This window comes from Dasypus novemcinctus, chromosome 11, assembly GCF_030445035.2.
Source record: "Dasypus novemcinctus isolate mDasNov1 chromosome 11, mDasNov1.1.hap2, whole genome shotgun sequence".
NCBI lineage: Eukaryota > Metazoa > Chordata > Mammalia > Cingulata > Dasypodidae > Dasypus > Dasypus novemcinctus.
In genome coordinates, this window is record NC_080683.1 from 94012239 (window position 1) to 94035289 (window position 23051).

Below are 23051 nucleotides of genomic sequence, written 5' to 3' on the forward strand. Positions count from 1 at the left end.
CCTTCATTGTCCCATCTACTTTAAATTCAGAAGGTGGTACTAAGAAATGAAACCTTAAAATATAGCTAGCCAGGCTGGAGAACACTGGAAACCCTCTCATTAAGTTTTATTCCATCCCTTTCCAGATCTTAGATGAATACAAACTGAAAGGGTAGATAAAGAAGCAGCTAGTGGTAGTGTGGGTGGTGGATGGGAATGTGGGGTTGACCACTGAGCTTTGGCCACCCTGAGTACACACCCACTATGTGACCAGCTTTTGCGCAACATTTGTAACATTTGTACTTTGGTATGTCGTGTGTCAGGAATCTGTGGTTTAGGAGAATAAGCCATAATTTGAGAATTAATGAGATGTTATACTTGTCTGTGGCTCATCATTTATTGACATGGTCTACAGCAAATTATTCATAACTCTATAAATTTCCATGTATCATATTTCTGTTGAAAAATAAATTATCTTCTTCTCAATTGTTCCACAAAAGTTTGAAGTGAAAATGATGGTGAATTGGGCTTCTCATTGCTCATGAGGAAAATATATTTGAAAGGGTCTCATGCTTCATATACGTTCCCATGTAAGAAATCAGTGTTTTCCTCATACATAATGCCATACTATTTTCTCCATCCAATACAATGTATTATGAAGGAAATCATAATTTCTTTTTCATTTAATTGACTCAATTCAAAATGAACCAAGCAATTTGCAAATAGGTATATTTGACATACTCAGAGCCAATGTCTATATTTGCAAGATTTTTTGGCTTGTGGAAGCTAATTTTTTAGGAGATGGAAGGGGATTGGCACTAGGTGATTCTTCTTTTTTCAGCCTAGAGCTAGAAATATGATAGTATATGTAGGATTAATTACCATCAAAATATTTAGGACATTAGGATGCTACTAGGAAAAACCATGAAGGGATTGCAGTTTGTATTTGTGTGGTTTACTTTGCTTATACTTTAGGCACTTTTTTGTCTTCAAACAATTTCTTCATTAACATAGAGATGGTTCCTGTCCTTGCTTTAGGTATCATTATTATGGGATTGGCATCAAAGAGAGCAGTGCATACTACCACTCGGTTTATTCTGGAAAGGGCCTGACAAGGTAGAGTTCCACCATCTTCAAGACAAGTTTTCTGCATTTCTTTAAATATGCATGATATCTTGAATACATTTACTTCCTAATTTTGCATATTGAAATGTTTTCTTTTCAGTGTTTGACCTTAATTTCAACTACATATATATATTTACAATTATATGGTCTAAATTACTGGGCAATTTATATAATTTGCCATCATTCATGAGAAATTAATGGTGAACTAGGTGTCTAAGAGAGATGAAAAGGGAAGATCAGGGAAGCAAAATTGCTTTAAAATTAGTATTTTCTCCTAAGTCTGAGTTCATTTTCATACTGGATTCAATAAAGTAAAAGAAGAAAATATGATTATACTGTTTTTTTTCCTAAGTGACAAACTTTTAAAGATTTATGTACTTGACCAGTACCTGACCAAGGTGAAAAATTTTTATAATCATCTCTAATCACATATGCTTTGAATACAACTACTGAATTGTTTGGTTCTCTACAAAAGGAAAAACACAAATGAGTATAAGAACATATTGCTCTTAGTTGCCATTAAGTATTGGGCAGAGGTTATTGACAAATGAGGTGACATGAAATGAAACCAGTGATAATAGACAATACTTTTTTTAAAGTACTGGAGCTCTGAATAACTAACTCTGCACCTGAGGTTTCCTTATGTTATGATTTACCAAGAGCTGTTCTTAGCTTTCAAAAGGAAAAAAAAAATAGCTTAAGAAGTGAACTATCTTGTGGAAAAATAATTTGAGTCACCTGTTTCAAACTCAGAACTTAGATATTATAGGGACAGAATGGCAACAGTCTAGCCACTACTCCCTATAAAAGATAGACACGGGCTGGATGTCTCTGAGATGTCAGATTGATGCAGGGACTTGGGCTAAAGCTGGAGGCCCAGATCTGCTGCTGCCTGAACTGGGCCTCTAGCTTCTGAATCCCATTATGAAAGACAATGTGTAAATCAGAAAAGGTTTGGGTGAAGACTGCCTTGCATGGAGGTTGTAACAATACAGGTAATAATGGATGTGAATGTTTCTGAACTCTACAGAGGAAAGAAGCAACTTTAAATTCTGTGTCTTGATATTATCATTTTAAACAAGATCCTGATACATGAAAATAGGTTTAAGAATTGAATATGGAGCATTTTGTCATGAAAAGTTGTTACTCAGAGTTGAAAAATAAAATGAATATTGCTCTATCATGATCTTGAGATCACATTATTTTAGAATTATAAAAAGTTTTATTTACTAATCTAAGCAAATTATGTTTTCTGGAATATCTTTGACAAATGTTTAATAACATGTTGCCTCAAATCTTACCTGATTTCCCTAAATATCTCTATTTTACTTTTACCTAAAAGTCTAACTTTTTGAGTAAGTTGAGAAAAGATGCTTGGGTGTCTTTGAAAAACCAAACAGATTTCTCCAGGTTTATATCACTACTCATGGTATGAAGTTACTACTTTTGTAGGTCCTCTGCATTTCTTCAAATACTGTAACAGCAATGTTTTTGAACTAATGGAAAAATGTACTGATTTTTAAGGTTTTCTGGAAGCAAGTTGAAGAATGAGGTAAGGATATTTTTCTTCTCTATTTTACATTTGTTATAATATGTCATAAAATGAACAATAAATGTTAATCATCCTTGTTGGCAGATTTAGAAATAAATGTAATTTACTAGTAGTCCCTTCAAGTAGTGAGAACTTTAGACACAGCTAAGTTAGTGTTGGGACAACTAGAGGTTCTTTACATGAACGTACTGTACAACTTCCAGTTAGCTTAGAAGGGATAATTTTTTCCTTAGGTATCAAATACTTAAGAGATTGGAAAAAAAGTCTAGCATTGATCCAAGAAATTTATACTAAAAAAGTAAGCAAAAAACCTAAAGGTGTGGAAAGAATTGGTATTTGGAATATACCCATTTTGAGAAAATCTGTAATAGTTATCAAGAAGCCCAAATGCTTGGGACTGTTTTCCCACTTTGTATATCTGTCTATACTACATACATGCATGCATACGGCCCTTTTTCTCCCAAGTAGCCTCCCTCTCGCCCTTCTAGTGGAGAACAGATCAGCAAACTAACTTTATCTAAATGAGTTAGACTACCATTAGGGACTTCATGGCTAATTAAGCACATGATAAGGCCTTCATTATCCTAAAGTTAACTAATGATTAAAGAGAGGTGCCACAACCTAAGGGCACATGACAATGTGTTGTGGGGTAAATGTCGACCTGAGGTAAGTCATAACTCTATTAGTTTGGTGAAATGATGCAAACATATTAAGAAAGAATATAAAACCCCAACCCTCTGAAATGACCAATTTCTCTCCCCCAGTGCTTTTAATACAGTTAATGGTTAATTACATAATAAAGTCCTCCAGATTGCTCTTTTTGTCAATGAAATAATACCTCTTTATTAGATAAACAATTGTGAAACTGCAAAAATATTGACTCAGAAATAGCATTTCGGTTGACTAAAGTTTATGTCAATAGGGAATTTAAGTAATTTCTCTCAGGTGTTCTTTCTACCAGTTTGATGAGGCTCAGGTGTTAGGACCAAGCCAGTTGCTACTAGATGTTGTGAATGGCAAGCCACTCTGCATAGAAAAAAAAGAAAAATATTTCTTAACTCTACTTTTTTCCTCTTAAAAGAGTATACTACAAATTCAGGTGTCATTTTGGTAAAGTGAATAGAAATTATTTTTCTTAGGACGATACAGCCTGTGCAATTTCTAAAGATTCCTGGAGTAGTAAGAGTATCAATATTATTATCATGATAGAAATTAACACAATTAAGGGCTATCTAAAGGCTCAGATAAATTTTAAATGGTAATAAAGTGCTGGAAAGTGGGGTTTTCCCAGGATGTGAGACTTTCAGGGCAAATCAGGATGGTTAGTCACCCTACAAGTACTTCAGGTTATCTGAACATTAAAAATGATGAGGTAGGGAGAATGGATGTTAACATTGCTTATTAACGTCTAAGGAAACTGAGGCTGAGAGATGTATTTGCCTTTTAAAAAATTCAGAGTGCAGTTCTATTCTTTTAGCCCCATGGTCAAGAAATTAACCAACAGGTACTAGAATTTTAGGGTACTAGGAAATACAATAGTGAGTGGATAAATATGGTCCTGCACCACATTTATTCATTTATTAGTGAGGGTTATAGTGTAACAGGAAAATAAATTTGGAAAAAGGAATTATAGTAGTTCTAAAGGGAGACATGGAGTTAACCTAGTTTAGGGGTTGGAGGGACATTTCCCACAGGAATGACATTTAAGTGAAGAAATGAAATTCAGTGGGAATTGGAGAGAAGAGTGAAGTGGGTGGAGAGAGGAGGAGCCGTTCAGGCAGAAGGAACACCATAGGTATAGAGGGAGGGGCTTCTTAGATCAGCACTTTCAACATTTGGGGGCTGGATAATTACATGTTGTGGGGGCTGTCCTGAGCATTGTAGGGTGGTTAACAATATTGAAGAACACCTGTCCTTTACACAGTAGATTCCAGTAGTACCCCTGACCCAACTGTGGCAACCAAAAATATCTCTGACATTGCTAAAAGTCCCTTCTGTGAGACCCTCTAATGTAGGTGAAGGCAAATGAGAGGAGCATCCTGCTGTAGAATAAAATAGAATCTCCTGGCTGTGACATATAATGAGGTGGAGAATGGAACTTTGTGCAGGAACTGGAATGGATTTTAGAATGGGAAGTCACTGGAGAGAAATGGTGTGATCAGACTTGTGTTTTGTAAAATTCATTCTGGCTATGCTAAGGAGACTCATTTAGAAAGGTCTGAAAAAGGAAGCAGTAAATCCATTGGAGAGTATATTGGTCATTGGGACAAGAGAAGATTGAAGTAGGAATAATAGCCTTGAGGACAGAGAAAAGTGACTGATATTAGCTATACTTTCAAAGTAGAATCAATATCTAGCTTTCGTACTGAAGCAACCAGGTGTTTGATTGTGCCATAAACTAAGTTAGGAAAGTTTGGAAGAATATTGGGTAGAAAGAGAAAGGGTTCTACTTGGTACTTGTCATGTTTTATGTTCTTGTGAATTACCTACTGTAGGTTTGAAGAGGGCAGTTGAATATATGTGACTGGAATAGAGGTCATATGTGGAGATTTTGTTTAATGTGTAATTGAAAGCTAGAGTAATGAATAAAAATGCCTATGGAGAAAAATGAATGAGAAAAGAGGTTATTAGAAAAGAGTTGTGAAAAGTGGGGGAAAAGGAAAAGGATAAGGAAGTAACTGTAGAGAATACAAAGATGTAAGAAAAAAGGAAGAAAATATGATGTCTCAGAAGCCAAGGGAAAAGAATGCTCCCAACAGAAGGAAATGGCCACTACTATCGAATAGAACTAAGAGGTCATCAAAACATGGACTGGAAAGGATCAATGGAATTAGTTAACTGGAGGTAACTAATAGCTTTGGAGAGGGCATTTTCAGTGGATGGCTGGTATTGGACTGGTCTGTGAAATGAGAGGGGAGTGATATCAAATGTCTCTCAGGATTTCTTCTCTCAGTCTCAACTGTTCCCAAGGTCAGCTGCAGACTATCAAGCAAATGGCTCATCTCTCTTCAGGAGCTGTTTGAGCCTTGTCATGTCATTTCTGTGACATGACAGGATCAAAATGACAAGGTTCTCTCCCCTGTTGTCTATGGAGCTCTCTTTCTTTCTGTAGGTCTTTTTAAGTGAGTGTCTGTTTATATCACCCCACCAAGAGGGCAGCAACTCAACTTGAATTACTTACTGACATAGCTCAATCAGAAGCCTTAAGATGATTTTATCAAGTAAACTTCATCAGAGGCCCCTCACCGAATTTAACACAATCAAAGGGTATCACACCCAGTGGAACAGATTAGTTTACAATTAATCTTTCTCTTTTTGAGGTCCACAAAAGTACTCTCAAACTGTCACAGTAGGAATCAGCAAAAATGCAAAATAATTAAAAGCAACCTTAATAAGAGAAGTTAAGGACCTGTTTGAAACACACACAGACATATAAAAGGGAATTTAAAGTGAAAATGCGTACTGCATGCCTAAATAGGAATAATAATACTATAAATATCCCAATTATTTCTAAATTAATTTAGACATATAATAACCTAGTCAAAATTTGAGTAATCGATTTTTGGAAATCATCAGAATGGTTATAAGCATGATCTAGAAATATACAGAATTCAATAGTTAAGATAAATGTAAACAAGAAGAGTGAAAAGGAGACTATCAAATTCCCCTTCATATCATAATCCAGCAGCTATCAAAATTTGACACTATGATACTGAACAAACTGTAGATAGAACAAATCAATAGCAGAGATAGATACCTGACAATAGCTCCCTAGTATATACAATAATTTAGTGTAAGATCAAGGAGACCTTAAAACTAATGAAGAGAAATGATTTTTTGTTTTTTAAGTAGTTTTTTTACTAGAGTAGTTGTAAAAAAACTTCTAAGAAAAATCACATATCAAATACAGGACTCCCATATGCCACCCTATTATTAACACCTTGCATAGTGTGGTACGTTTGTTACAATTGATGAAAGCACATTTTAATAATTGTACCTTTAGCTATAGTCTGTAGTTTACCTCAGGGTTCATTGATTGTGTTGTACAGTCCCACAGATTTTTTTAAAAAATTTTATTCTAGTAACATCTCTGCAACCTAAATTTTCCCTTTCAACCAAATTCAAGTATATAATTCAGTGTTTTAAATTACGTTCACAATTTTCTACTGCCATAACCACCATCCATTACCAAATATTTCCATCATCCCAAATAGGAACACAGTACAATTTAAGCATTAACTCACTATCCCTACCCCTACTCCATCCCATGGTAACCTGTTCTGGAACCTAACTCAATGAGTTTGCTTATACTAATCATTTCATATCTGTGTGATCATATAATAAAGTGTGTCCTATTGTGTCTGGATTATTTCACTCAACATGATGTCTTTAAGGGTCATCCATGTTGTGGCATGTATGAGATCTTCATTCCTTTCCACAGCTGAATAATATCCCAGTGTGTGTATAAACATACCACATTTTGTTTATCCACTGATTGATGAGCACTTGGATTGTTTCCATCTTTTGCCAATTGTGAATAATGCTGCCCTGAGCAATGGTGTGCAATTATCTGTTTGAGTCCCTGCTTTTAATTCTTTTGAGTAAATTTCTAGAAGTGGGATTGCCAGGTCATCTGGTAAGTCTCTACTTTCTCAGGAACTGCCAAACTCTTCCACAGCAACTGCACCATTTTACATTCCCACTAACAAGGAATGAATGTTCCTATTTTTCCACATCCTTTCCAACATCTGTAATTTTCTGTTTTAATAGTAGCCATTCTAATGCACGTAGAATGATATCTCATTGTGGTTTTGATTTCCATTTCCCTCATGGCTAATGATGTTGAGCATTTCTTTTTGTGCTTTTTGGCTATTTTTTGGTCATAAATGTGAGGGTTGGTTCTGAACTCTCAATTCAATTTCATTGGACTATATATATATCTTAGTGGCAATACCATGCTTTTTTTTTAAAGATTTATTTATTTCTCTCCCCTTCCCCCGCCACCCCAGTTGTCTGTTCTCTGTGTCTATTTGCTGCGTCTTCTTTGTCTGCTTCTTTTGTTGTCAGCAGCATGGGAATCTGTGTTTCTTTTCTTTTTGTTGTGTCATCTTGTTGTGCCAGCTCTCTGTGTGTGCAGCACCATTCCTGGGCAGGCTGCACTTTCTTTCACACTGGGTGGCTCTCCTTACGGGCGCACTCTTTGTTCATGGGGCTCCCCTACGCGGGGGACACACCTGTGTGGCACGGCACTCCTTGCGCGCATCAGCACTGTGCGTGGGCCAGCTCCACACGGGTCAAGGAGGCCCGGGGTTTGAACAACGGACCTCCCATGTGGTAGACGGATGCCCTAACCACTGGGCCAAGTCCGCCGCCCACCATGCTGTTTTGATTACTGTGGCTTTGTAATAAGTTTTAAGGTTGAGAAGTGTGAGTCCTCCAACCTCGTTCTTCTTTTTCAAGATGTCTTTTGCTATTTGGGGCCCCTTCCCTTCCACATAAATTTGATAATTGCATATTCCATTTCTTCAAAGAAGGCTTTTAGAATTTTGATTAGGATTGCATATAATCCATAAATTGCTTTGGGCAGAATTTACATCTTAATAATATTTAGTCTTCCAGTCCATGAACATGGAATAACCTTCCATTTATTTAGGTCTTTGATTTCTTAGCAATGTTTTGTAGTTTTCTGTGAACAAATCTTTAATACACTTGGTTAGATTTATTCCTAGATATTTTATTCTTTTAGTTGTTAGTGCAAGTGGAATCTTTTTCTTGATCTCATCTTCTGACTGTTCATTACTTGTGTATAGAAATACGACTTTTTTGGGGGAGGATTGCTCTTGTACCCTACCACTTTGTTGAATTCATCTATTAGTTTTAGTAGCTTTTCTGCAGATTTTTCAGGATTTTCTATGTATAGGATCATGTCATCTGCAAATAGGGAAAGTTTTACTTCTTCCTTTTCAATTTGGATTCCTTAATTTTTTCCTTGCCTAACTTCCCTGGCTAGAACCTCCAGTACGATTTTAAATAACAGTGGTGACTGTGGGTATCCTTGGTTTGTTCCTGGTCTTAGAGGGAAAGCTCTTAATCTTTTACCATTAAGTATGAGATTAGCTATTGGTTTTCCTGTATGTCCTTTATTATATTGAGCAGTTTTCCATCTATTCCTAGTTTTCTAAGTACTGTTATCAAGAACCAGTGCTGAATTTTGTCAAAAACATTTTCTGCATCAACTGAGATGATCGTGTGCTTGAGGCATTGTTTACTGTGGCAGTCAGTGAGATCCTCTTTTAAGTCATGCATAAATGTAACCACTGGAATGACCTCCAGACTCACTTTGAAATCTCTTAGCCATAAAAACTCATTTGTATTTAGTATTTCTCACTTTTGGTCAAGGTATTTTTCCACATGCATCAATGGTTGGTGCTTCATAATAATCCCTTTGTGCAAGGGAGGCTTCTCGTATCCCACTCTGGGAAAAGGTAGTGAGTTTATATGCTGAGTTTGATTTAGAGAGAGGATACATTTCAAGGATGTTTTCAGGAGGTAACTCTTTGGCAATATATAATACTAGGCTACGTTTTATTTTAACAAGAAGAGGTTCTTAAGTACAAGGATCACTATCAAGGGCCAGGTGTATTGATCTGCCTGCCTTTGCTAGGCATTACCCGTGTACTCTAGGATTCTTGCCACTTTATGAGAGAATGGAGCAGGACTCCCCAGAATGGGAATTCAGTATTCTTTCAGTTATTATGTGGGTCTCCACCCACTGAGACAACACCTCATGTGCACCTGAACACATTCATATTCCATAGAGGATGCCCCAGGTACATCCCTCCCCACACATCCCCCCCACCAACACCCCACATCAGGGATCCTCCCCTGCCACAGTTGTAACACTTCTGCAATTTAAAACCTCCCCCAAAACAAAGCCAAAATAAATAAATGAAAATAACTTTGAACTATAATACAATAAAATTTTTTTTGCATTGTGTCTTTCATCCCCGTAAGATCTGTTATGTTTTATGCACAGTGACAATTTCTTGTGTATGTTCCCCAGTGACTTATTTTTTTCACTTTATTTTCAAAGAAGCGTTTTCCCTATTAATGGCATCTTGCATGTATATGGTACATTCGTTACAACTGATGAACAAGTACTGAAGCATTGCTACTAACCATGGTCACTGGTTTACATTTTTCACTGTATACTTTTATAGGGTTTGACAATAATGGCCTGTGGAACACGCAGAACAATTCTCATGCCCAAAAAATGCCCTATGTTCTATCTACTCTTCCCTTCCCCTCCCCTTGGAACCTGTGGTAATTACTTAATTTCAGTTTTTGGAGAATAAAGTTCATAGTTACATGCATTGATATTGAGGGTTTGACATATTCACCTGTTTTCTTTTATTAGGCACTGCCTATGTTCTCAAGAGATTCTTGCCCCCCTATTTGAGAACATAGCAGGACTCACTAGATAGGAGATAAATATTTTCTTGTATTGTATGGGTCTCTACCTTTTGAGAAAGCACCCTATGACAAGATGAACACTTTACTATTCCATAGAAGCATGCTCCAGGTGTTCCTTTTCCCACCTATCCCCCCACCCCAGATGGCCTGTACCAGTAACCCTCCCCTGCCATATTTGCCAAAAGAACATCCCCACCATTGTAGTTTTAATCACAGACCTACAAATCCTTACAGTTTACCTGTTCCTTTCTCCAGCCCTCCCCCAGTTCTATGGATAGACTAGCTCAGCCCCCCCAACCCTGCTCACCCCCACATTCCAGCACAGTTGACCCCACTCACATCCCTGCTCCGCTATTACCCCATTCACTGCCAAGCCATCCTCCTTTACCTTATCATAGGTTTTGCTCATATTGAGCTCTGTGAGTCTGCTCAATTTGCTTAGGTCATGCCAGTGAGTCCATATAATATTTGTCCATTAGTAACTGGCTTACTTTATTCAATATAATGTCTCCAAGATTCATCCATATTGTCCCATATGTCAGTACTTCATTCCTTCTTAACAGATGAGTAGTATTCTATTGCATGTATATACCGCAGTTTTCTTGGACACTTGGGTTGCTTCCAACTTTTGGCAATAGTGAATAATGTTTTTCCCCCACCTTTTAGTGTACATTTTACAAATTATGGCTTTGCATATTGTATGTCCAAACCGATAGGTTTATCATTACTTTTTATGCATTTACCTTTTAGTGTCCGTGAGAAATAAGAAGTGGAGTTATATATATTAAAAAATACAGTATAATAGTACTGGCATTTATAATTACTCATATGATTACCTTTACCAGAGGTCTTTATTCTTTATGCTGCTTTGAACCACTGTCTAGTGTCTTTTCCTTTCGGTCTGAAGAACTCCTTTAGCATTAATTATAGGGCAGGTCTAGTTGTGATAAACCCCCTAAGCTTTTGTTTATCTGTTAGTATCTAGTAGTATCTCCTTCATTTTTAAAAGAAAGTCACGCCAGATATGAAATATTTGAATAGCAATTATTTTCTCCCACCACTTCAACCCAAGTATTTGAGTATTTGCCTTCTTGCCTCCATGGTTTCTAATGGGACATTGGCACTTGATCTAATTGGATCTCCATTTTACATAACAAATTGCCTTTCTCTTGTAGCCTTCAGAACTTTTCCCTTGTCCTTTGCATTCTGTAGCTTGATTAATATGTGGTAGGCTATATTTGTCTTCAACTTTATCTTGTTTGGTGTTCTTTGGACTTCATACATGTGCATTTTCATGTCTTTTGCTAGGTTTTGGAAGTTTTCTGTCATTATTTCTTTGAATATTCCTTCCGTTCCTTTCTCTCTTCTCCTTCTGGAACTTTCATGATCACAGGTGTCCCACAGGTCTCTTATGCTCTCTTTGCTTTTTATAATGTTTTCTTCCCTTTCTGCTTCTCGGCCTGACTCATTTCAATTATTTTGTGTTCAAGTTCACTGATTATTTCTTCTGCCATATCCAATCTACTGTTGAAATCCTCCTGGAAATTTTTCATTTCAGTTTTTGTCGTCTTCAATTCCAATAGTTCTGTTAGGTTCCTTTTTAAAAATGTCTATCTCTTTAACAAGATTCTTGTATTGTTCTTTCATAGTTTTCCTGATATCCTTTAGTTCTGTGTTTTCCTTCATCTTGAGCATATTGAAAATCATTTTTTAAAAACATCTTTGCCCTGTATGTCCACAATCTGGTCTTCTTCATTGATGTTTTCTGTATTTTTATTGTCTCGCTTTTGATGGGCCAACATTTCCTGTTTCTTTATTTGCCTTGTAATCTTTTGTTGAAAAGTGTACATTTTGATACTTTAAAATATTAACTCTGGGATTTACTCCATGAGATGTCTGTTTCTTGAATTTGGATTCAGCTGGTGTTATGATAGTGATTTTCTTGAGTTTTAAGAGCTAACAAACCCAAGCAAACCTAAGCAAAAAATGTTTCCCAGTATTTGCAAATTGTGTAATCTGGTTCTCTCCTTCAGAGGTCAGCCTTTCTATCAAGAGGGTGAGGCCAAGGTGAATGCAGAGTGCAGGGTCCTTCTATTGGGACTGTGTCTTGTCCTGGGGTTGCACTTGCTGGTCGCCTTAGGAGTTCCTGTTTATAGGAATTTGGATATCCCACTCTGCTCCCCAGGGAACAGATCTTTTCCCACTGCCAGGTATTCCTCTGCAGGACTTAAAGCAGATAATCTTTTGCCTCAGGCCACCTGATGCAATTGTTTCTTACCCTGCTTTTGCTGTTTCACAGTGCTTTTGCTAAGAAGGCAAATTTCTTTTTGGTAGTTGTTAGGGCACTTTGGAGAAGAACTTCCCAAGTCAGTCTTTCCCAGCTGAAATAAGGTCAGAGACCTACAAATGATTGTCACTGGCTCCAAACTGATCCAGGGAGCAGATGAGGAAGGAGCCAGAAAGGTTACCAGAAGCTTTCATCACAGCTTTCCAAAGCTGTGCTTTCTTGTCTCAGCACCTGCATAGAAAATGTAGTCCTTCCACTGTCATCCTCAGCTCTGAGGAATATTATTATCCTTAAGTCTTTTCTGCTACCTTTGTCTGAAACAGGTTGGACCAGTAGCTGCCCTCAGAGCTAGGCCCCCAGCAATTTGAAGTAGCTCATCAAAAGTAGTGTTTGGCACCATGGCCTTATACCCGCAGACTTGGGGGAATTGGGTCTTTTCTTTCTCTCCAGTTGCATCATCTTTCTTGGTGTGTCATTTTGCCATGCAGGGGCCTGTGCCTATCTCCATGCTGCATAGGGGCCTGCACCTCACCATCAGGTCTGGGATTCCCTTTTTTTTCCTTTCTTTTTTTTTTTTTTACCAGAAGGTCCCAGGGATCTAACCTGGGTCTCCCATATGGCAAACAGGAGTTCAATTGCTTGAGCCACAGCCGCTTCCCGGAATTGGCTCTTTATGTCTCAGTCTGGCACCAGCAAGCTGTGCCAGTACCTTACTGCCACCTGCTGAGGTTGGGGATGGGCAAGAGTTGCCATCCACTGGAGAGTGTAATTCAGTGGTATTTACAATTACCAGCCTCTTTCTTCTATTCCCTGGATGCGGTACTGTGTTCTACTGTACTGGAGTTTCAAAATAGTTGATTCAGACAGTCCTGGCCTGTAAAATAGTTGTTCTGGTGGAGAACCTGATTCCTGGAACTACCTACTCCATCATTTCCCCACAATCCTTGAAAGAACATTATTTTTTTCAATGAGTTGTCTTAAATTCTTTCTGGAAGTACCAAATAAATGAAATTCTCCAGGGCATACTATTAGAAAGATGGATTACTTTGGAAAAAATAAGTTTCTATATACAGAAAGGCAAAACTTCTCTGTATCAAAAGCATCGTATATAAAATTAGAAGTCAAAAATAAAACTGGGGAAATATTTTTAGCCAGTATGAAAATTTGATAATATCTACTCCATGAAGAAATCTCATCAATTTATAAGAAAAGCATGATGACTACAATAGATAAATGGTAAATGACATGGATAGAAAATTCACATATAGTAAAAGGCAAATGGCTAATAAATATATGAATGATGGACTATCGAAGAAATAAAAATTAACATTTTAGATGATAAAATTATAAAATATTAAATTATAATGAAGCTGTTGAATGTATGATGAGAAGCACTTTTATGTCTTGCTGGGGAAGGCTGAACCAACTTTCTGGAAAATCACTGGAAGATCTTTATCAAGAGCCTTTAAAATGTTCATGCCTTTTTTCCTATGAATTCCACCTTTTTTTTAAAAAAAAGAATCGCACTTGAAGAAAAATAGAAAATGAAGATTAAATGTGATGCACAAAATTGTTATTAACTAGTGGAAACTGTATGCAACCTACATGACCAATAATAAAAGAAAAAGGTTATGTAATTTATAGCACTTTTATGTAAAAATGTCATTGCATTTGTTAAAACTCTTTTAGTGATATGGTGAAATGTTACTTAGAAAGAAAAAAAGGACATACAAGTAAATATGTGCATATATGGCCTCAAATAGGTAAAATATGCATAAAGTGGATATTTCTATCATCTTTCTATCTATTAAATGACAGAGGATTAACATCTCAAACTATATGCTGCAATATGGTAGTCACTAGCCACATATGGCTTGTCAAATTTAAATTTAATTAATTAAAGTAAAATAATATTTAAAATTTAGTTCCTTAGTCACACTAAGGAACTATATGTGTATTTGTGCTTAAGAGCTATATGTGTCATGTGACTACTATATTCAACAGTGCAAATATAGAACATTTCTATCATCACAGAAAATTATTGGGCAGCACTGATCTAGAATGTGTACATTCAACTCAACAATAAAAAGCAAACCCAGTATTATATGGTAAAATATATGAGCAGACCATTCACACAAGATGAAAAAATAAAGACTAATTAATATTGTTGGTGGTCACAGCATCCATTCTGGTTGCCCAGTGTCAGTAAATATTCTGAATATTATCCCTGCCAGTAACATACAAATAGTTCTTAATCTAAATATTAATCAGGGACATGCAAGCTAAAATCACAATGAGAGGTTATTTTACAATTATTGGATTGGCAATAATAAAAAAATCTAAAATTATAGTGCTGGTAGGAATGTGGAGCAATGGAACTCTCACAAACATTTGGAGGGACAATTTCTAGGAAAGTTGAAGATGCACATGCTTTATGACTGCATTCCTAGAGAAACTCTCACACTGCACACAAGGGAGGCGTGTGAGGATTTCATTGCAGCATTGTTTAAGAAAATAAAAATCCACTATGATATAACTGAAAAATAAATTTATGCATATATATATATAATAAAATACTATACTGCTGTGGCAATGATTAAACTGCAGCCATAAGAACCAAATTAGATTAATCTCAAAAATCCAAAGTCGAGTGTATAGGGCTGCCCATTGAGTGAAGAAGGATACATACTGTCTGGTAGCTATCAGTTTTAAAGCAGTAGTGTATATTGTTTATGGATATTTACATACAAGTTAAATTTTTTAAGGTTTGAGTAGGAATGATATAAAACAAAATCCAAAATATCAATTACGTCTTGTGTGTGTTTGGGGGTTGGGGGGTCGGGGAAGAATTGTGATTAGGGAAGTCCTCAAAGGTTGTTTTAATATTTGAAATGTCTAATATCTTAAACAGGCGGTAAATATCTGGGTGTTTATTATTTTTCTCTATACCTTTTTAAAAGTTTTAATAGTTCATAATAGAAAAGCAAACAAATAAAAAAGCAAACAAAAATAACAATAACAAAAGCAAAATAAAAACAGGAAGAGAGTGGTAAGAGCAGTTATCACTTAGTGGAATAAATTCTATTGTTTTAAATTTTGTATTCATAAATGTTGTGAATCAAATAGCAATGCCTTAGAGAACCTCTTGGAATCCTCACAGGAATAAAACAAACAAACAAACAAACAAAAACGAATCCCAATACTTTATCCTGCATAATCAAGAAAGCTTTCCTTTTCCTGTGAATCTGCTAGTGTGGGGCCCAATTTTGTTTTAACTAACTAGAGTAATGAGTGGCCATTTTTTCTTGGAGATTAAGTTCCTTGATTCCATACATTTCAACCAAGGAAGTTTCTCTGATAGCCTGAGTTTCCTTCTCCTTAATGTTAACCTTTCATAGCCAGTTTAACAACTTTGTACCAAGATAAATAGCAAATCCTCCCTCCTTGGTATATGCTTTTCAAATATTTGTAGACTGTTATCATGCTCTCCTTTAGTCATCACTTAGCCAAGCCATGGAGCTTAACTCCTTTAATCTTTCCTCATAAATCAGACCCTCTGGCCTTCTAATCATATTTGTTTCTTTTCTGTAGGTCCTTTTTCTTTTCTTTTGGAAATAATATTCTTAATAGTTCACAAGAGTACTAAAGTCATTTCATCAGTTGAGGGAGAAAAAAAGCCCAACTGTGTCTGGCCTCTAATTTGTCACTTCCTTTAGTACAATTAAAATAACAAACATATTATTGAACTAAAGTTATCATATTTTACTTTTTGTAGTTTATCAGCTCCTCTCTTATTTTTTGTGCTAATTACATAGACTGGAAAAGATATTATTGTCTGATTTATGCAATTGCTACCATTTTTGTTCACAATTGTTGACATCCCAACAGATTGTTGAATTTTGTTACACACCCCATTGAACAAAATATTATTTATCAACATGAATGTTTTAAATAAGTATTAAAATAAAAGGCATATAATTTATTCGTTAATATGCATTTCCTTAGCACTGCAACAATTTTTATTGGGAAATGTATTATTCATAACACACACATAGAAAGTTTTTAAAATAACCATGAGATGAAAACTTCATTACCTACCACATAGCTTAAAAGTGAGAAGTCCCCTTCGTGCCCTAGCTCAGTCGCTTGTCTTCTTGCCCTACCAGAGGTTACCACACCGCATGACTCAGTGTCACATCACCCCTGTACTTTACCTTAACGTTTTAATACTTATGACTGTACCCCTAAACAATATTGTTTGGTATTTCCTGGCTTCCCCCTACATAAAAAATGGATTCATACTATGTTTTTCTGTGACTTTCTGTTTTCAGTCAACAATAGGTTTTGTGATTTGTTAATATTAAAGTATGTAGTTCTAGGTTCTTTAGTTGTACTGTTGTATAGTATTCCATTGTATGAAAATATCAAAATGCGTTTTTTTCATCCACTTGTCATGGCCTTCTTTTTTTTTTTTTGGCAAATGATATTCTCTAGGTATACATGTGCAGGAGTTTCTCTGAAATATATAATTAGTAGTGAAATTCTAAGTACTAGGATATGCTTATGTTTAATTTTACTAGTTAGGGTCATGATGTTTTCCTAAAGGGATAGTATCAACTTATACTCCCTTCAGCAGTTTGCAAGCATTCTTTTTGTGCTACATCTTTACACATACCTCAAATTGAATGGCGTTTTAGTTTTCGCCAATTCTTTGAGTATAAGATTGTATCTGTGGCTTTAATTTAGAAAAGACTTTTGGTAACCAATGAGCTTAAATATTTTCGTGGATCTTTTCTGGCCGTTTGTATTTTTTCTTTTGTGAAATGCTTGTTCACACCACACTATTTTTCTATTTTAAAAATTTGATTCTTAGAAATTTTTTGTATATTCTAGATATGGGTAGCCTATAGGTTATATGTTGTAAATAACTTCTCCCAGTTGGTGCATGGCTCAATACTCTATGGTATCTTTGATGAAGACAAAGTTTTATTTCATGGTTAGTGCTTTTTATATCTGGTTTAAAAAATAAATTTGTATATTCTAAGGTTATAAAATATTCTTCTAAAGGTTTTTAAAAGTGCTCTAAACATTTAAGTCTTTATTTCACCTGTAATTGATTTTGAGTGTGATATGTGGTATGGAGCCATTTTTATCTCTCCTAATCTGCAATGCCAATTGTACTATTAATTGTAGTCAGTCCATAGTATAATTTAGGGCTCACTGTTTACATAGTTGCATTGCAATGTCAAATCTTTCAATTAAGTAAGGGGCATTTTCTGGGCTATCTATTCATTTCTAGTGTAACTTTGGTCTATCCCTGTGTCAATATCACTTTTACTTACTAAAACTGTATAATATGTCTTGTATTTGGTAATATAAATCCTCCTGTCAGGTTCTTCTTAATCAGAAATGTCTTGTTGATCCTCTGCACTTTCATATATATTATCTAATCATTTTGTTAAATTTCACAGAAAATCCTGTTGAGATTTTGATGAGAATAACATTGAAGAGATACATCAGTTTGTGTTGAAATGACATTTTCACAAAATCGAATCTTCTTATTTATCACTTCTTTAATACCTTTTGAAAAAGTTTAATACTATTCTTATAAATATTTTGTACATAGTTGTTAGAGTTATTCTTAGATATCTTCTAATATTTGTTATTATTTTACACAGTATCTTTTTAATTGCATGTTCTTAAAGCTTGTTCTTGGTTTTAGAAATTCAATGAACTTTTAAACTGATCTTCCATCCAGCAAATTTGCTAATGAAAAAACTCTAATTATAACAATATTTGTACAATTTATTTTGGTTTTTCAAAGTAATCATTCATTAGTTGCAAATAAATGTTAGTTTTGTTTCTTATTTTCCAATTATTAATCATTTATCACTTTTTCTTGTTGTACTGTTCTGGCTAGGAACTCCAGTATTGAAAAAAAGTGGTGAGAGTGGACAGCTTTATCTTGTACATGATTTTTAAGGGAATGGTTATATATTTTTTTCATCAAGTATGATGTTTTCTGTGGGTATTTGACAGATATTCCTTATTGAATGATAAATAAATTTTTCCTCTATTTTTAGCTTACCAAGTGTGTGTGTGCATATGTATGTATGTGTATAGTACATGGTGGTTGGATTTTCAACAAGATTTTTGCATCAGTTTAAATGATTATATACTATATGGCCTTCTTCTTTTTTCTATAATTGTGGTGAATTTAGACCCAATTAGCTGTGGCCATTCTTAAAAACTGTTGGATTTGGTTTGCTAATATTTTGTTCTGTAGTACTGTAAGATGGTTGTGAGATCGACCTATGATTTTTCTTTCCTTTTCTCTTGTTTTTTTTTTTGCATAAAATTTATAAAAGAGATTGGGACATAGTCCTTCTGTTTCTGTTGTTTGAAAGAATTCTTCTAAATTTGAAATTTTCTTTTTCCTGGATGCTTGCTAAAACCTGACCGCTAAATCTTCTGGGCCTATTTACATTCCCATTTGCCTAACTTGAATTTAATACAATACTATGCATTGTAATATTTTGGTTTATATTTCTCTGTCTTTTTTCCACCATCTCACCAAATTATATATTGGGATGAATAAATGTAACTTTCCATCCAAGAGAAAAGTTATAAGCAAGTGTAAAGTTTTTAAAATTAGAGTTTAGTTTCCTTTTTATATGCTTCAAATATTAACTTCATATTTTATTGCATCTTTTCTTTCTTTAAGATTAAATTATCTATTTTCTTGCATTCTATATTTATTTTCCCTATTTATTGACATTGTCATTCTTTGAATGCGCAATGAAAGTTGGTGATCATAAATGACACACAAAGCATTGAAACTTTTGAAACACATTTTGAGTTGTTAAGACAGATTAAATATAATGGATTAGGATCACCTGTGCTGTTACATCAGCTTTATGATAATGAATCATTTATGCAGTAGTTCTTTATTAGTTCAAAAATTGATAAGTCAGAATAATCCTTTTTCTATCCAAACTTGAAAATAGAGGTTATCAAGCCCAAAAAAGTAAAAGCTAATCTAACAGAAATGGATTTTTGCTACATTTTTAATGTAAAATTTGTTCAAAATCTTAGGTAGAATCAGTTAATAAGAAATCAGTGCTTCTAAATATCTGCTGTCTAAGCACTCACAACTCCTTTATCATCTGCCACGTGATATGTCTGCAGGGTTTTATGAAGACTGGGAATGATAAGACAGTTTGGAAGCCCAACCTACCTATGTCAGTAACAAAGCTTTTTTCTAATAAACATCTTCAATATGATAGAGACAAGCAAACAAACACAAAAACTCTAAAAACAAAATTGGGAAACCTTTGGGAAACAGTGAAATTTGGTATTTGCTAGGAATACTTTACTCCCTTCACTATATTCATAATTGATTTTTCCCCCCTAACTTTTGCTTACAATCCAGTTTGTTAAAATTTTGTTTGTGGCATGGGAACATTCAGTTATGGCCTGAGAGACTGATTTGTTGAGTTACCTGTTCTCCCGTGAAAACACAGTCCCTCTTTCTATGGGTTTCTTATAGGTACATAGGCACTGCAGCATATATTATGGGTTATTGATCACTTTCTCTACTTTTCTGAAAACTGCTAGGGTAGTGCTTTCTTCAAGGAAATAGAACAAGTATATGAACTTAGGGTGGGAAAAGGTTGGGATAGAAAGTCCAGAGTACTAGTTTGGGAACCGGAAGTCTTAGACTCCAGTCACAATCTACCACTAATTATCTCTGAGATAGGATAAATTATTTAACTTCTCATGGTCCCATTTATTTAATCTATAAATGAGGAGCTTGGATTTTGTCAATTTCCAAGGCCTCTCATAGCTAAAATAATTTCAGTAGTTTTCAAGGTATATATATCTTTTGAAGTATGCCATTAACAAATGTGCACTTAAATCTCTGAAAGTTATGAAAACTGATCAAAGCTCAAAGCCAAAATCTGAAGTTAAATGAAAATATTCTGACTTTAAAACCATTTATGATTTGGAAACAATAGTTCTGCTGACATCTGTAGCTTATTCAGTTACATTAGTTCACTCAGATCTTGTAATTACTCATAATTTGTGGAATGAAGAAGAAAGAAATTTACGAGTTTCTGTTTTACTAAAATTGTATTTTGGAGCCATTAGTTGATAATGGTTTGTTTCTCTTCATTTTTCTAATGTAGGGTGGCTTCACTCGGAAATACTCACTTAGCTCAAAAACAGGAACACTTCTTCCAGAATTCCCCAGTGCTCAACATCTTGTATACCAAGGATGCATTTCTAAGGACAAGGTATCAATTATAGATACTTCACTATTGATTTTCTGATACGTTGGTTCAGTAATTCAGTTCTTTGGGAACATCATGGCACTTGTAGGAAGCAGTCAGAAATCTGCATAATCAAATATAATTGACTGATTTATAGGAGGGACAAATGTTTACTAACATTGATTAAACTCTTTCTAATTAATTATTGACCATATTTATGATAGTATGTAATCAGAAGGTGATAAAATAAACCTCAAAAGATTAAAGGTTATTTTTACTTAAAACTCATTTTAATATCAAGGAAGATAATACTAGAATGTGTCGGTTACACAGTTTTTCCCCAATTACGTGTTCAGTTAACCCCACTTTATTTCAGTAAAATAGTCACCAAGTATGTCTTAGGAAAGACTCTGTTCCTAGCACTGAGGAAGAGATACACTAAATGATCACAGAGATTCCTTTCAACTCTAAAATTCTGTATTGTCTTCCATTTGCCATTTTTTTAAAGTTGAGAAAGAAACAGTCTCATGGTATTCAACTTATAAATAATCCTGAATATGACTTTTCAATGCTTATATTATAATGTCTAAGACTAATTCTTCCTAATTGCTCTACTTCTTTACCTCTAAGAATAATTTATTGGGTCCTATTGACTGATTAAAATCAGGGTTCATTAATAAATAAGGACATAATTGATTTTATAAATTTTTCTTTCAACTAAAGTTCATTTTTCATTAGCATTTGAGGAAAACACCTTTTATAGTATGTTTTGTCAGTTCATATTTTTGAGGTGTAAAGATGGAAAAATATGATAAATGTCCATCTTATTACTTTAGCAATGAGTTCTCTGTGAAAACAGGAAATACATACAGCACATTGAAAAAGATTTATAGATAGATACTGAGAGATGCACAGCAACCTCCAGGGTTCATTCTCATAAGATACATACTATAGTTAAGAGGTGGTAGAGTATTGAAATAATTCTCAGAATTCTGTTGCAAGCAAATCTCTTGAAGTATTTCCACTTCCTTTCATTCTCCTCTTCGATCACATTTTCAAATTTAACACCTTTTTTTTTTGTTGCCATATTTGAAAAACTGCCTCTAGATATTAACGTGTGGCAGTTTGTGGAGAAATCTGTGGAAATCTGAGGCATGTCAGGGAACACAGTTCTTTGGAGGGTATTGTTGGGCCACCTTTTTGGAAAGAACTGCTCACATGAAAACATATTATGAAGATGTTTACTGTGTAAATATACATGGTGAGAGTAGGAGAGAGAGAAAGAAAGAGAGAGAGCGTACAAGAAAGAAAAAAAAAGATGTGGGGGACATGTTCTAATAGTTCATTTTGGTTTTTCTGCTAGTGTCCAAGGAATTCTTTACCATATGAAACATGAAACTGGTCTGCAGATCATTTCTTGTTCAGATTTCAGGTGCCTGTGTATGCCCTGGGTTTCTAAGTTCACTCCTGGCAAATCCTAACGTGATCCTCAGGGACTGACTCTCCTTCTTCACCCCTGAGGACAGCTGGACCTCGCCATTCATTTTCTTGGCCAGTAGCCAAATTCCCCAGGTAGCTTTTCAGTCCCTAGAAAGGGGCTTGGGGATAAAGCTAAGCCCTTTAAGCACCTGCTTTCTTGAGGCGGAGAGGAAGAAGACTGCCCAGTGGGAAGCTGACTCCAGGGATGTTGGTTGAAGATGAGAGGCCTGCTTTCAGCTCTGTCAGGTGTCGCTCACCAACTTTCACGGAGATAAGCCTGTCCCTGTCCCTGTCCTCTCGACCGTGGTGTATAGTCTCAGAAAATTGGGCAAAATTATGTTTCTGATGAAGCAAAGTATTACAATTAAAATTTATTTTCCTAAGACAATGTAAATATTAAGTAAATAAATGAAGTGTTTGTAGTAAGATTACAAATTTGTGATTTATGTATAAAGAAATAATTCTTGATGTGAATAAAGTAAAGCACTTGTGAAAACAGAAGCCCTTTTGTTGTTTTAGTAGGTTGCAGGTCTCAAAGGATAAATATATATATATATTTCTATATTAGAAAAATTGTAGGCTTACAGGAAAATCATGGAGAAAAGGCAGTCCCTAAATATCCCCCTAACACTTCCAATTTTCCCCATTATTAATAATTTGCATTAGTGTGATATCTTTGTTACAAATGATAAGAGAGTATTATTGTAATTGTACTATTAACTATTGTCCGTGGTTTACATTAGGGTTCACCTTGTGTGTTGTACAGTATTATGGTTTTCTTTTTAAAATTTTTATTCTAAGTAATATATATGCAACCTAAAATTTCACCCTTTTTTAAAAATTGATTTTGTAAAAATATTACATTAAAAAAATATGAGGTCCC

General features: G+C 35.0%; 1 protein-coding gene across 1 annotated transcript in view; it reads left to right on the top strand.

Moving 5' to 3' along the window:
• Window positions 1–23051, top strand: part of RFX6 (regulatory factor X6) — a 58564-nt gene that overhangs the window by 15251 nt on the left and 20262 nt on the right. The window contains exons 5-7 of the mRNA XM_004471231.3: window positions 1018–1095; window positions 2629–2656; window positions 20606–20713. Coding sequence (XP_004471288.3) covers window positions 1018–1095; window positions 2629–2656; window positions 20606–20713 — 214 coding nt within the window. The remainder of the gene's footprint in view (window positions 1–1017; window positions 1096–2628; window positions 2657–20605; window positions 20714–23051) is intronic.